Below are 13,462 nucleotides of genomic sequence, written 5' to 3' on the forward strand. Positions count from 1 at the left end.
TGCAACATTAAAAAGCACAAAGTACTTGGACAATCTACTGAGCCGTCTTTATGCTCTGCAGGATGGCAGACCGAAATCTTTGGACTGAGCGTGTTTAAAGGTAGATTTTTCAACAAAGAACCTCCACAGGAAATACAGGACAGAGTCAAAAGCAAGACAAAACAAAGATGACCAATGGGTAAATATTATGATGTTCAGAGGCTTCAGTCAGTGAAGCAAAACGTTGCTTGTTCCATTCTGGCCCATAGATCTCAGCCACGTCTCTTTACCCTCTCTGTCTCTCAGCCCCATTGGATTACTGTGTAATGAAGGACACTAGTGTCCCCCTCTCCAAAAGATCCAATCTCTGTGGCTGAAACTAATTTAAAACTACAAGAAAGGGCAGAATGTCTGAAAGCATGACAAATGTTCAAAGCACTTTGGCTACAGGAGAGAAACAAACTGAAGCTAAAGGTCCAGCTCAGAACATATAGACTCCATCAACACACTGGTGAGAGGTCTGGTCCATAGAGGAACACAATTGTGTCAATTCATTGTCTGTATAGGCATATTTTTGTATTTTTCATTATTTAAAAAAAAGGAAAAAATAACTTATCTTAAAAAGCATAACAACCCACTAGCACCAGTATGCTCTGCACTACATTCTAAGAAAATAGGAAGAGGATCATGATTTAAGGATAAGAAATGAAAAAGTGCTTTCAGACAGCTGGAAAATAGCAGTATATCAGAGAAATATACATCATCTGCCTTCAAAAAACAGGTCTTTTGCAATCGATGTTTTGAAAGGAAAAGCTGACCTATGACAGTATAAGAAAATTACACATTTAAATATCAAGCCTTACAATCTGTGCAAAAACAGTGTATGAGCTAAAAAAGCATAAATATATTTATATATAGTACATTTGAAGCATATTTACAAATCGTATTTACAGACAAAAAGGATGTACAATGTTCCAAACAAGACATGGAGTTTAATACTGCAGTACCGCCTCTTTGGGTGCATGTCTCAGCTTTGTCCTCAGAGGGAAACCAGGAGTAAGGATCATTGCAGGCCAAAACAATCATCTAGCTCTTTATTTTGCAGTGTGAGTAGATCTAACTCATGTGAAGATAACTAGCTTTATTTTGCAGAAAAATCATTCATTGCAGCAGTGTGTGCAAACGGACAAGACAATTATAGACATGATCTGCTACAACTGGACTGAGTTTACCCCTTTGAGCTCTAATTGCATGTTTTTCTCTTTTCATCATTTTCACTTCTCCGCCCTTTCCTCTAAGCTTTACATCTGAATAGCAGTCAGAGAAACATCTGATTGGTACAATACAAAAGGTAAAAGGGGAAGAGGTATTTATAGATATAAACTAACCTACAGGAACTACAGTGTTTCTCATTTAAAAGATTGATTATAGCTTATAAGTAATCGCCTTAAGGTTCAAAGGAGAAAAGCTGTGGCTTACATTCTTTTAGTTTAACTACACTGCATTCCTAATTATATTAGTGATGATCATCCCCAGTTATATGTCCTGGAGTTTGCAAAAGAACCAAGCTGAAAAACTTTAATTTTTCTAATATTTACTGCAATTAGTTTAATAACCTCTGCTTTAAACAGAGCCTCAGTAGAAAATATGGGTTTCCTACTGCAGGCTCCTCATTAAGTCAATGCTTGCACTAAATGTCCAATCTATGGCCTTATTAGGATCACAATGAACAAATAGGTAATTTGTCAAATAAACATTAATTTGTTTGATCATTTAAAAAAACAACAACAACAAAATATGTCAATATTTGCGGATCATTTACAAAATACACAATAAAATAATTTAACGCTACATTGTATTATGATGAAAACCATGTGTCATTATTTTAGTGTGTATTTCATATTTCCTGGACTAATGTCTAAACTGTCCAGATCTCTCGGTCCATCACAGCAGTAGCCCTGTTGATTTACTCTGGTAAAGGTTGAATAAAAATATACATTTTAATATATAATGGACCCAAGTTTTCTTCCTATGATTAATTGACTTTGTTATTTGTGAATTACAGAGAACTACAAATCATTTTGGATTCATTTGTTTTCAGATTATTAAGATTCAAATTACCACATATTCAAATATATAGACAGCTTTTTTCTATTTAATTGTGGCACTTTTAAGAGTCAAAATTATACATTACTCTAATACGTGGGATAAGAGATCAGATTGTAGCCTCTGACTGGCTGATTAGTACTAAAAGCCAATCAAAATTTTTGGTATATATACACTACCGTTCAAAAGTTTGGGGTCACATTGAAATGTCCTTATTTTTAAAGGAAAAGCACTGTACTTTTCAATGAAGATAACTCAGTTGCGCAACGCGGCCTCCCACTTCTTTTTCTTCTCTGAAGAGAGTAGTACACACTGTTTAGGGAAATCTTCAATTTCTTAGCAATTTCTTGCATGGAATAGCCTTCATTTCTAAGAACAAGAATAGACTGTCGAGTTTCAGATGAAAGTTCTCTTTTTCTGGCCATTTTGAGCGTTTAATTGACCCCACAAATGTGATGCTCCAGAAACTCAATCTGCTCAAAGGAAGGTCAGTTTTGTAGCTTCTGTAACGAGCTAAACTAGTTTTCAAATGTGTGAACATGATTGAACACAGGTTTTCTAATCATCAATTAGCCTTCTGAGCCAATGAGCAAACACATTGTACCATTAGAACACTGGAGTCATAGTTGCTGGAAATGGGCCTCTATACACCTATGTAGAAATTGCACCAAAAACAAGACATTTGCAGCTAGAATAGTCATTTACTACATTAGCAATATATAGAGAGTATTTCTTTAAAGTTAAGACTAGTTTAAAGTTATCTTCATTGAAAAGTACTGTACTTTTCCTTCAAAAATAAGGGCATTTCAATGTGACCCCAAACTTTTGAACGGTAGTGTATATATAAACATATTTGTATATCTGGAGCATGTAACAAAAGTAATTTCCCTCTGGGATTATTTAAGTATGTCTGATTTTGATCTTTTGGTTCTAGCTGTTGAATGTTCTTCTAATGCTTCTTTTTTATTTTTGTTATAGAACATGCATGAAAAGTTTTAATTCTGAAGGACCTACATGCAAAGAGCAGAGACTGGGTCCACCTGTGGCTTGGCTGACATGGTTTCCACAAAAAGGTCTAAACTTGTGCAAGATAAACAGAAGATCTGATAAATTTAAAAGATTGCCGAAAAAATATGTTAACATTAGGGAACAACAAAAAAATAAATGCTTTTGGGAGCAGTTTTTCTCTGGTTCCCACTGAGGAAAAAAGCCTGACAAGTTTACCCAACTATAAATCTCATATCTCGAGAATTTAAAGAACACATGTATAGAAAAAAAACAAAACAGGAAATGTCTGCTGCTATTCAGTAATTCTTGAATAAAGGCCTCTAAATCTCCACCATCTATTTGATGTTGGCTTTTTCTTAAAGTGCAACGAGCCAACCAGTTAGTTCAGTCCTACTCAGTGGCATCCTGGATGACGAGCCAATGTGCTACTTCTAAATAACATTCATGTGAGCGTCACAGCCTGATGGCTTGTTAGCTGAAGCTGTGTTTGCAGGGATCCTCCAGGAGCAGCAGAACGACGGTGGATGTAAAGTTCAGAATCCACATTTTAAAGTCTGAATATAACTTCATGGTACATTCGACAAAAGAAGAGGCTGTTTAAATATCATTGTCCATGTGATGCAGCTTCACTGTTTGGTCCAATAAAAAAGGATATACAGAGGCAGGCTATGAAGAGAGGGAGGGACGTTGACTTCCCATCCGTCTTTCTGCACATGATGGAGAAACAGTTTGTCAGATTTTTAGGAAGGCTTTGTGTTTTCATTTGAAAGCGTGTCTTGTTTTCCCTCCGGCTGCCTGACTGACAATGCTGGCCATCGCTCTTGAGGGAAGTTCACTCCCCCGTCTGGTGGGAATGTGGCGCTACACGGAGGATCAGAGCATGCCTGGTTTGATTCCACACACACTGCAGCACAGCAGCTGTCTGCCAAATCTGGGCGGAGATCGCAAAGACAAAAGCCTCTGACGTGTCCATCAGCAGTACTTCTGGATCATCGGGAGGACAAAAAACAGAACATGAGCATTTAAAGTGACACAGACCACAACAGGATGCATCTCAAAACAGAAAAGAGATATTTATTAAGTTATGGATTCCTGTATCTGAAGAAAACATCTTTTAATCCATCTTAATAAAGTAATCTCTGTTAATAAAAAGTCAAGAGACATTTTAGACCAATAGGTTTACCATCACAATGAAGCTCTAATTAATTTCCAGCTTTTAATAGTTTGTTTAAACCCTTTTTTTCAAGGCTGATGGATTAGATAAGACAAATATCAGTATTTGATGAGAAGAAGGACGTTAGCATGTAAAGCTTTCTTAGAAATGGTGTCAATTGTAATACCTAAAAAGTTTCAAATTTACCTGAAATCAACAGTTAAAGACTGCTGATGATTAACAACTTGCAAATAAATCTTGCTGGGGTGTATTTATCTGGTTTGTATGAATCATTTTGTCACTGCAAACAAATGCAAATATATCCTTTATTGTCTCTACTATCTTTTTTTTTTTATCGATCAAGTCGTTTACTATAATGAAGAGAGTTCAAACAACTATAATGTTAACATTATTATGGTATTCAGGCCTGTAGCAACTACATATAGACATTTATGTAACCATATGTTAGGCTGTGGTTTCATTCTTAACTATAAAAAAGATTACATTTTGAAAAATAACACTATTCAATACTGGTTTTTGCAAGCTCAGGTTAAAAACGGTAGGCTTCCACAATGAAGTACTGTATTGTTTTTGTGACAACAGAAAATATCTGTGATTATGATCCAAAACGGATGGAATACATTTCTTTTCTGATGTTTAAAGATATTTAAACTAAATATTATTAAGATGCATTTATATCTAATGGTGGTTCTTAACATGAAGGAATGTTACTTTATTACTGGGCCTCCCACTCTCTGCACATACCTGATCAGGCCCCATAGGCATGCGCCCCATAACCATTGGGTTCATTCCCATCTGTCCACCCATCTGTCCCATGTGACCTCCTCCACTGGCCGGCATTGCACCGTTCATCATCATCCCTCCATACTGCCCTGGATTTCCCTGCTGCCCAAACTGCTGTTGACCCAGCGGTGCCTGTGGCCCAAACTGCTGCTGGGGGTAAGAGCTGGTGGCAAAAGAGTTGACTGGATTTCATTTCAAATCAGATAAGGAAAACAGACATAGAGGTGTAAGAAGTGATAATGTTATACCTATTGCGTGCCATGCCTCCCTGTGACCAGCCTTTCATATCAGAACCTGGGTATATAGGCCCACCCTGTGAGTGCTGTGACATCATTGGGTTTTGAGGCCCAAGACGGCCTGACATCATGGCATTAGGAGGACTTCCACCCGATGGGCCAAAAGAGGGTTCCCCTTGGTGACCCATGCCTGTTAAGAAAAATCTTAAACCTTCAGGTCTCACCTGCTTCACACTGACATGTTATTCAGAATCATCTACCATAAAATGAAAGTAAAAATTTGACTTTAAAAGGCAATCTGTCAGCAATTTGTTGCACAACTTCACCACAAGGGAGCAGCAGCATTCACTAAACTCACCGTAGCTCCCGCCATAGCCAAACGGCTGAGGGCCCGGCTGGCCCATGTTTGGCCCTCCCATTGGGCTGTCCATGCCCCCGGGGGCCGTGACGTTAGGAGGAGGACTGAATCCCCCAGCAGCTGCAGCAGCGGCAGCAGCCGCCTGCTGCTGTTGCTGCTGCATCAGCATCATCATGCGCTGCCTCCTCATGTGCATGTTGACCACATCTCGGTTACGCTGGACCATCATCTGAGCATTAATGAAGCTCTGCTGCACAAACCAGACATAGTGTGAATGTTTTACATGAATACACAAACAGGATGCAAATGCTTCCAACACAGCATCAGTCACCATAAGGAGGCATTTTCGTTTTTTCAGGGATCTTTTTTTTATCCCATAATTGGTAAAATTAAGCTCTAGTCAAAATTTCCAGATTGCAATCTGTATTTTACTATATTCTCAAACCAATGTTAATCAATCTACCTGTCCTCCCATGCCAGGTTGCATTCCAGGCCTCATGCCAGGGTTTCCTCCAGGATTCTCCATCTTCATCGCCATGCCCTGTCGTGTCTGATTCATGAACTTAACAAAAAGAAAATCAACATTGAAAATATAGGAAATCTTAAAATTACATTATATTACTTTCTGATAAACAGTAAATGCCTGAGAATAACAAGCAAATTTATTTTTTTGAATAAATGACAGAATGGATTAAAAAAGTGGAAACCAACTAAATACAAAATATAAAAACATAATGGACCATGTAAGGAGAATAAGTTTTCCATTTTTATGCTTTAGCATAATGGGAAAAAAAATATAAAAATCAAAATACTAAAATATGACATAAAGAAAGAAATGTCCAACTCTTTACAGAGATAAGCAGTAGAATAATCAATTGTGGGTTTTGATTCGGATAGATGGATGATGGGTGGATGGATGAAGATGCTGTTACTCTACTTTCTTTCGTCCATAGTAAGTCAGGAATGAAAAACACCTAAATTAAATTTCATCTTTTTCCGATGGTTTGAAAATTTAAAATCTAAATACTGATAACTGTGTATATTGTGCCTGACATCCTACCTGCTGTCCCTGCAGCCTCTGCTGAAGCTGCAGCCTCATGGGCTTGTTGGTATTTATCATCCTGGGTCGCATCATGTTTGCACGTGGATGGCTCATGCCGCCCATTCCCCCCATAGCAGGGAAGCTTCCACCTTGGCCCATTGGTGAGAGCATGGGCCCGAACCCGCCCTGCTGGCTCTGCCCCTGGATGGGATTCCCCCCATAGCTGCTCTGCATAGGCATGGCAGGGGGTCCAGGATAGCCGGGTCCATACAGAGGCTTTTGGTCAAGTAACATGGATGGGTCCTGTCCTGCAAAATGCTCCAGCTGCTGCTCTGCTCCCTGGCTCTGCAGCACACAGGACAAGGAGGACAAAGACAAGTTTGTCAAACCTGTCAGTTTAATTGATTCATCTCCGCCTGGTCGGCTCAGTAATTGCCTTTTTCTAAGCAGCACAGACGGACTCCTTAAGGCTCATCTATCTCCCTTCAGTGAGCGGACAGTCTGAACACAGTGAGTCATGACTGAGATATTGAATGCAAAAAATTAATGTGATGGTCTGTCGTGACTCACAGTATGACAAATAATCATTTCTGTCCTTTGAATCACATTTAGAAAGTGCTTCAAGCCCAAACAGCAGAGAGTGTGCTTTTTGACACATTACCTGGCTGACAAGGTCTGGGATACCGAGAGCTCGGTCTATCTCCTCCAGAGCGATGCCATCCGTGTTATTCAGCAGGGAATCCAGCTGGTCCAGAAGCGCCCTCTCATCGCTCTGACCCTCACTGGTGGTAGGAGGAACCAGAAGATCATCTAAGGGGTTGCCAAACTGGCGCCTACAACGATTGGTAAAAAATGGAAAAGATTAACATCATGGCTATTAAAAGGATGCGAATAAAAAGCATGATAAAGGTTCTGACCTGTTTCCCTCCATGTTCATCATGGGTTCAGGCCAGGATGGGGACTGGCTGGGCTGGCCTTGCTGGCTGAATGGGCTCATACCCATACCCATATCTGAGGAACCTCCTGAACCGTTAAAGGACATGAAAATAACGATAGTGAATAAGATCAGGACAGACAGATAATATTCTGCAATAAGATTCAAACTGCATTAGAGTAAATGGTAGCAGTTTTAAGATGCTAATCGAACATCAGAATTGTTTTTTTTTTTTTTTTTTTAGTAGGGAGGTGTTTCACACACAGAAGAGAAGATGATGCACAGTTCTCCATCTCTTGGGCCCAAAGATGTTTGAAACTACAAATGTTGCTCAGAACCTTTAAATCGGTGAAAGGCTGAAAGGGTGTAGGCTTTCCCAAACTTTATTTATAGTATTTATAACATAAATGATTTATAATAATAATAATTTAACTTTATTGATCTCACACTGGAGAAATTTACCTTTGCATTTCACCCATCCCCTTTGGGGAGCAGAGGGCTGCCATTATACGGCACCCTGGAAAGCAATGTGGGGTTAAGGGTCTTGCTCAGAGAGCCAGAGTGCAGGCTGTGGGTATTGAACAGGGTAATTGCAACCTATGATATTCAGTTAGGAACCTTGTGGCAGCCTTGACTCAAAGTCAAATTTTTGGTTAGCTCAAGTCTTTAAAACTTAAGAAATAATGCTAAATAACGTTGCATGGTGTCCTGTAGGGACCTGAATATTGGTACATCAGCATCTGCTACTGTAGCTCTCTGATCAGCTGTTTGAAATAAGCCTCCTAAGAACATTAACAGGTTAATCTAAATGCTTCTGCAAGGTTTGCATCATTTTTTAAGTTATATGTAATTTTCCTTTTATAAAAAAATGAGCCTTGCACCAAAGATAATAAATTAAAATTGTCAGACGCCATAGCTGATATGAACCGATGAACTGATGTGGTCTGGCAGAGAAGTCTAATGGCTAAAGGCTGCATTGGATACAACCATGCCAATAAAAGTAGAAAACAATAAGTAGCAAAAAAAAGAAAAAAAAAAAGAAATGGGAAACAAAAAAAAAGGATAAAAAAGGTGCCTTAGAATTTATTTGCCACTTAGTTTGCCCTCCCTACGTTCCTCCTTAGCCTGTGGAAATACTCCATGACAAAGACGAAATAGATGCTAGTAGTTTCAGCACCAATTCAGTCATAAACTGACTTGGATGTAGACTTTTTTCTCTACATGTGGAATAACTGATTCCCTGTTCATATTTTTTTCAAAGCTTAATTTATCATTTCAAAAACTCGTCTGGGTTACGTACCCATATCCATGAGCTGCTGCTGCAGCATGGACCTGCTGCCTGGCACGCTGTTGGAGCGGCTGACCATGGGTGCTGGCATCATGCTCTTTCCGCTGTTATAGTCCATGCCTGGACGCATCATGGACAGATGTCCTGCTGAACTCACAGGGCTGGTACTGGAGCGGGGCTTCCAGTCCCCAGACCCCCCCATGGGAGACCTCTGGGGACCTGTTCCTCTACTCAGTGGTCCTGGTAACACACATATGACAACGGTGACGGATAGGAATAACCAAACTGTTTCTGATTATGGTCCCTAAAATGTAGTTCTATCTCTCTGGTCAAATGAAAGAGTGAGGCGGTTCACTGAAAAGCAAGGTCTGAGGCCGGTACACGAGAGGCAAAGAAACAAGAAGAAGGAAATATTCTGAGAAAAGTTTATTACAGACCACCTGAACACACACCCAGGTTTCCTTGAAAGCCGTCTGGGCTGCCCATCATGTTCTCCTGCTTGATGAGCATTGGACGTCTAACTGCTCCTCCAGGCCCACCCAGTGGCTTTCCATCATTGGATATGGTCCTCTGGAAAGGCCCTCGTGGTCCTGGACCCATAGCTGGACTTCCTGCAGATGGACAACAAACCCCTTTTCAGAAAGCAGGCAAAATCATTACATGAAAACAAGAACCCCTTAGAGGAAGACTTATTACCCCTTAACTGTTCTGCATTTTGATATCTCATAAATCTAAGCCTCTTTGATTGGTATTTTACGACAAAGTACGAAAAAATAAACCATTATGGTGAAAAGGAAGGCAAGTACTAAACTGCTTTTGAACTAAAAAAAAAAAAAAAAAAAAAAAAAAAAACAAGATATCTATTTACCCCTTTATTATAACACCCACGTGTAAAACCGCATGCCTAAGTATAAATGCAGCTGCTCCATAGGAACCAATAGCATCAAACAGACCAAGGAGCACGCTATGCAGTTCAGGGATAAAGTTATAGAGACACTGATTGTTATAAAACAATAAATCAAGTTTGGAAACCTTGGGGAGCATTGTTACTATTTTTCTTGTGTTGTGGGGGGAAAACATCTAATATGCATAGCCCTGAACACAATGAACCAACAACATGGTGAGGGTGGCATCATGCTGTGGTATTACAAACATAATTGAATGCGATTTTACAGAAAACACTTTATACTTAATACACTTCACACTTAATACTACAGATTTCTATCACTAAAATTATTAGAAAAAATGTCCTTCGACTGCATGTTTCACTGTGTGATGATATCAAAATCCCAATGAAATACATATAGATTGTAATAAGGAAGAAGGAAAACTTTTAAAGGTATGAATATAGAAACACAGTGTAAATCAGTGATATATACTCATTATAAAAGCAAAGTAAACTGAGCAATAATGCAATTTTAACATTAAATATAGAAACAGCCGACAAAATTATCCTTTATCATTTATGTTCTATTGAAGCTTGACCACTTCTAAACCAGAGTAGAGTCCTGGTTTTCTTTGTTACATGATTTTTGTGTCTCCTCTGACTGCTCTATTTTTTTTTTTTTTTACCCCATGTTTAGTGGTATAAAAGGCACAATTGTGGAAGACATGACATTTGCTTTAGGAAAAAAAAAACAATGCAAACAGACAGCATCTGATGGTGCCAGATGCAGTTTCAGTGGCATTTTGTTTTGATATCATCACATGTGATGTTAGAACACCCGCCCTGCGCGAAGCTGTCACTTCTCATAGCCATTTAGTGCTTGAACCACTTACCCTGCAGGCCGTCATCAAGGCAACCCTGTGGTTTGTTTCCTGTGTTGTTCGCTCCTGCACCTCCGGTCTGATCAGGGTAAAAGTCAGAGCTCGAACCCCTGAGATCACCCAGAATAGACTCCAGGTTGTGTAACTACATGTTAGAAACAGCACAGTTGTCCTTAATTATAAGAATATCAATGAAGAGCAAAGATGAAACTAGTTTTATAATGAGAAATACAATCTTACATCGTCAGGAGGTTCTGGCTTGATCTTGCTTTCAGCATGTTCGGCTGCAGCAGCACCAGCAGCTCCAGTAAGACCCTTCCCCTCTAAATCTTCAAGTTTGGGCTTCACATCTACTTGTTCTTTGGAGTCATCCTTGTTGAGGAGGTAGTGGAGCAGGGCGTGTGTTCTCTCCTTCTTAGGGCTGTGCTGCTCCTGTTTGGGGTCTGTGATCAACGCAGGGCCTGGGACGGCCCCTGAGCCTCCTGCACCCCCCTCAGTGCCTTCTTGGCCTCCGAGCGTCACCTTTCCCGTCGCCTCAGCTGTGATCTTCGCAACTTCATCCGGTGTATTACCGTTCTGAAGAAGCTTGTGGAGGATCTTGTGTCTCTCATGCAGCGACCCCATGTAGTGAGCAGATGCAGATGTGCTGCCCTGACCAGCTGCGGGCGCTGAGCCGCCATTGGCTGAGGAAGAGGAGGACACCCCTGTGGATGAGGGGCTGGTCATCCCGCCGGTAGTTTCCTTGCTGTCTGAGCCTGTGAGAGTGCTGCTGCTGTTAGATGGAGGGGGTCCAGGGGGCTCCGTAGGTCCACTACCACTAATCCCCAGCTCCTCAGTTGGAGAGGTTAACAGCTGAAGCAACTTCTTGTGGCCCTTACTGTCTGGCAGCCTCCGAGGAGGGTCGGCACTCGCCATCTCCGCCTCATTGCTTGGTTCTCCACCCTCTTTAGTTCCTGCACCTGCCTGACTGTCTGGTCGCTCAGCAGAACTCTCAGCCTGGGGATGCTGATGGTGGTGGTGATCTGGGAGGTGATGGTCGCCAGGCCCCAAGCCCCCCGCTGGGCTTTTAGAACAATCTTGTCCTGGTTTTGTCTGATGACTGGGTTGGGAAGAAGAATGGATGCTGGGAGAGCTGTCTGGCTTGAGGGCTGGTGAGGGGGATGTCAGCGTGGAGGGGAGTGAGCTCCCTACTCCTTCACTAATCGCTTGTAGAGCATTAAGAGAGCTGCTGGAGAAGGTACAGGTGCTGCCCCCACCACTTCCTCCCCCTCCTCCTGCGCTGCCAAGGCCGCTCATAGGGGAGTGCATTCCTGGAACAGAGAGATGCTATTTAATGCATTGAAAACAAAAACAAAAAAGTTGCTACATAATTTAAATGTATGAGAACTTTGTTGATTTGAATACATACACACATGATCATTTATCATTTTACTGTTTTTTTTTTTATGAAAGTAGAGCTGCATGAGTTAAAGAATAGGTTTTATGCAGATAAACTGCTTTAAATTTAAGGTACAGTGGAGGACTTTCGCAAATTTTTGAAAAGACGTCCCTCTCCAAAATACACATTAACAAAGCTATTCCTGTTCCTGAGAGGGAACGCCTATTAAACGCATGCGAGAGCGTGCACAACCCCATTCCTCCTCATGCATGCTCTGTTTAAAAGTTGCTGTTTGCATCGCTCATACAAGCTTACTTTTTTTAAATTTTTCACCACTGGTAAGTGAAAATGGGGATGAGCATGTGGACGGCCATAAGTAAAGAAATCCCCAGACAATTAGAAGGACTACTTATTTTGATGATCCACCCGGAAATAGAACATCCTACACTATACCTTTAAGACAAAGGCTAATAATTATAGTCGTTATATGTTGCTTCTCTGAAATGTTTCAGTTTATCAAGCACCTCTTTATACCAGATTTCACCTTATTGAGCAAATTGCTTCACATTACTTAACACTGACAGAGCCTGTAAGACAAATAATATAAGTCCAACATTTAAACAATGTTTTAGTACTGCTGCTTAGGAACCAAGTGGTTTAAGTGGAAACTCAATGCTGGATGGCTCAATAAAACGCTTTGGATCAGCCTGGTCAAAATCAGGACTAAATCTGAATAAGATGCATTGGCATGACTTTAAACAGACATTTCATATAAATAATTAAAGAAGAGTAGGTTGAAATGTCAGAACACATTATTACATTCAGTAGGTGCTTAATTTTCTTCTATACTTCCTCATAAAACCTACTGTTTATATATGGTGGAAAAATACAGAAATATGACTCATTCATTAAAACAGGGGTGGGCAATTCCAGCACCTAAAGGCTGAAATCCTGCATCTTTTAGCTCTGGCTTTGGTTCAACACACCTGAATCAAATTATTAGATGATTGAGAGGACTCTGGAGGAACTGACTGCATACTGACCCTTAGCAAAATGTAGTTTATTCAAGTATACTAAAAGTGCAATAATTTCATACTTAAAATCAGGCAGTGCACTTAGAGTTTCCTTATTCTAAACTATATTTCATATACTTAACAGTAATAATGTCAGGTGTACTTGACTATACTATTGTTTACTTTATTGTTTACTAAAGTATACTTTAGTAAACTTAAAAATGTCCCAATTTAGTTCGAAGAAGTATTACTTTAGTAATACTTCAAGTACACTAAAAGTACATTGTTCGGTATACTTTCTAAACTTATACTTAAGTATTCTTAATAGAATTTACTTCAAGAATACTACTTTTTGCTAAGGGGAGAAGGTAACTCATTATTTGATTCAAGTGTGTT

The 13,462-nt window shown here is 40.1% G+C and overlaps 1 protein-coding gene across 4 annotated transcripts in view; it reads right to left on the bottom strand.

Annotated features, from left to right (window-relative positions):
* Positions 1 to 2,663: 2,663 nt before the first annotated feature.
* The window catches only part of LOC119774153 (nuclear receptor coactivator 3-like), an 84,395-nt gene continuing 73,596 nt past the window's right edge, over positions 2,664 to 13,462 (bottom strand). For 2 of the 4 annotated variants that reach the window (XM_038271531.1, XM_038271530.1), the window contains 12 exons: positions 10,916 to 11,985; positions 10,688 to 10,820; positions 9,349 to 9,519; positions 8,921 to 9,148; positions 7,604 to 7,709; positions 7,348 to 7,519; positions 6,705 to 7,031; positions 6,108 to 6,206; positions 5,645 to 5,894; positions 5,299 to 5,476; positions 5,012 to 5,213; positions 2,664 to 4,077 (listed from right to left, as the gene is read on the bottom strand). In XM_038271531.1, the coding sequence (XP_038127459.1) occupies positions 4,066 to 4,077; positions 5,012 to 5,213; positions 5,299 to 5,476; positions 5,645 to 5,894; positions 6,108 to 6,206; positions 6,705 to 7,031; positions 7,348 to 7,519; positions 7,604 to 7,709; positions 8,921 to 9,148; positions 9,349 to 9,519; positions 10,688 to 10,820; positions 10,916 to 11,985 (2,948 nt within the window). In that variant the 3' untranslated portion in view covers positions 2,664 to 4,065. The remainder of the gene's footprint in view (positions 4,078 to 5,011; positions 5,214 to 5,298; positions 5,477 to 5,644; positions 5,895 to 6,107; positions 6,207 to 6,704; positions 7,032 to 7,347; positions 7,520 to 7,603; positions 7,710 to 8,920; positions 9,149 to 9,348; positions 9,520 to 10,687; positions 10,821 to 10,915; positions 11,986 to 13,462) is intronic. The other 2 variants (XM_038271533.1, XM_038271532.1) reach the window with 2 other exon arrangements.

The sequence above is a fragment of the Cyprinodon tularosa genome, unplaced genomic scaffold (genome assembly GCF_016077235.1).
Source record: "Cyprinodon tularosa strain WSP-4 unplaced genomic scaffold, ASM1607723v1 ctg8, whole genome shotgun sequence".
Lineage (NCBI taxonomy): Eukaryota > Metazoa > Chordata > Actinopteri > Cyprinodontiformes > Cyprinodontidae > Cyprinodon > Cyprinodon tularosa.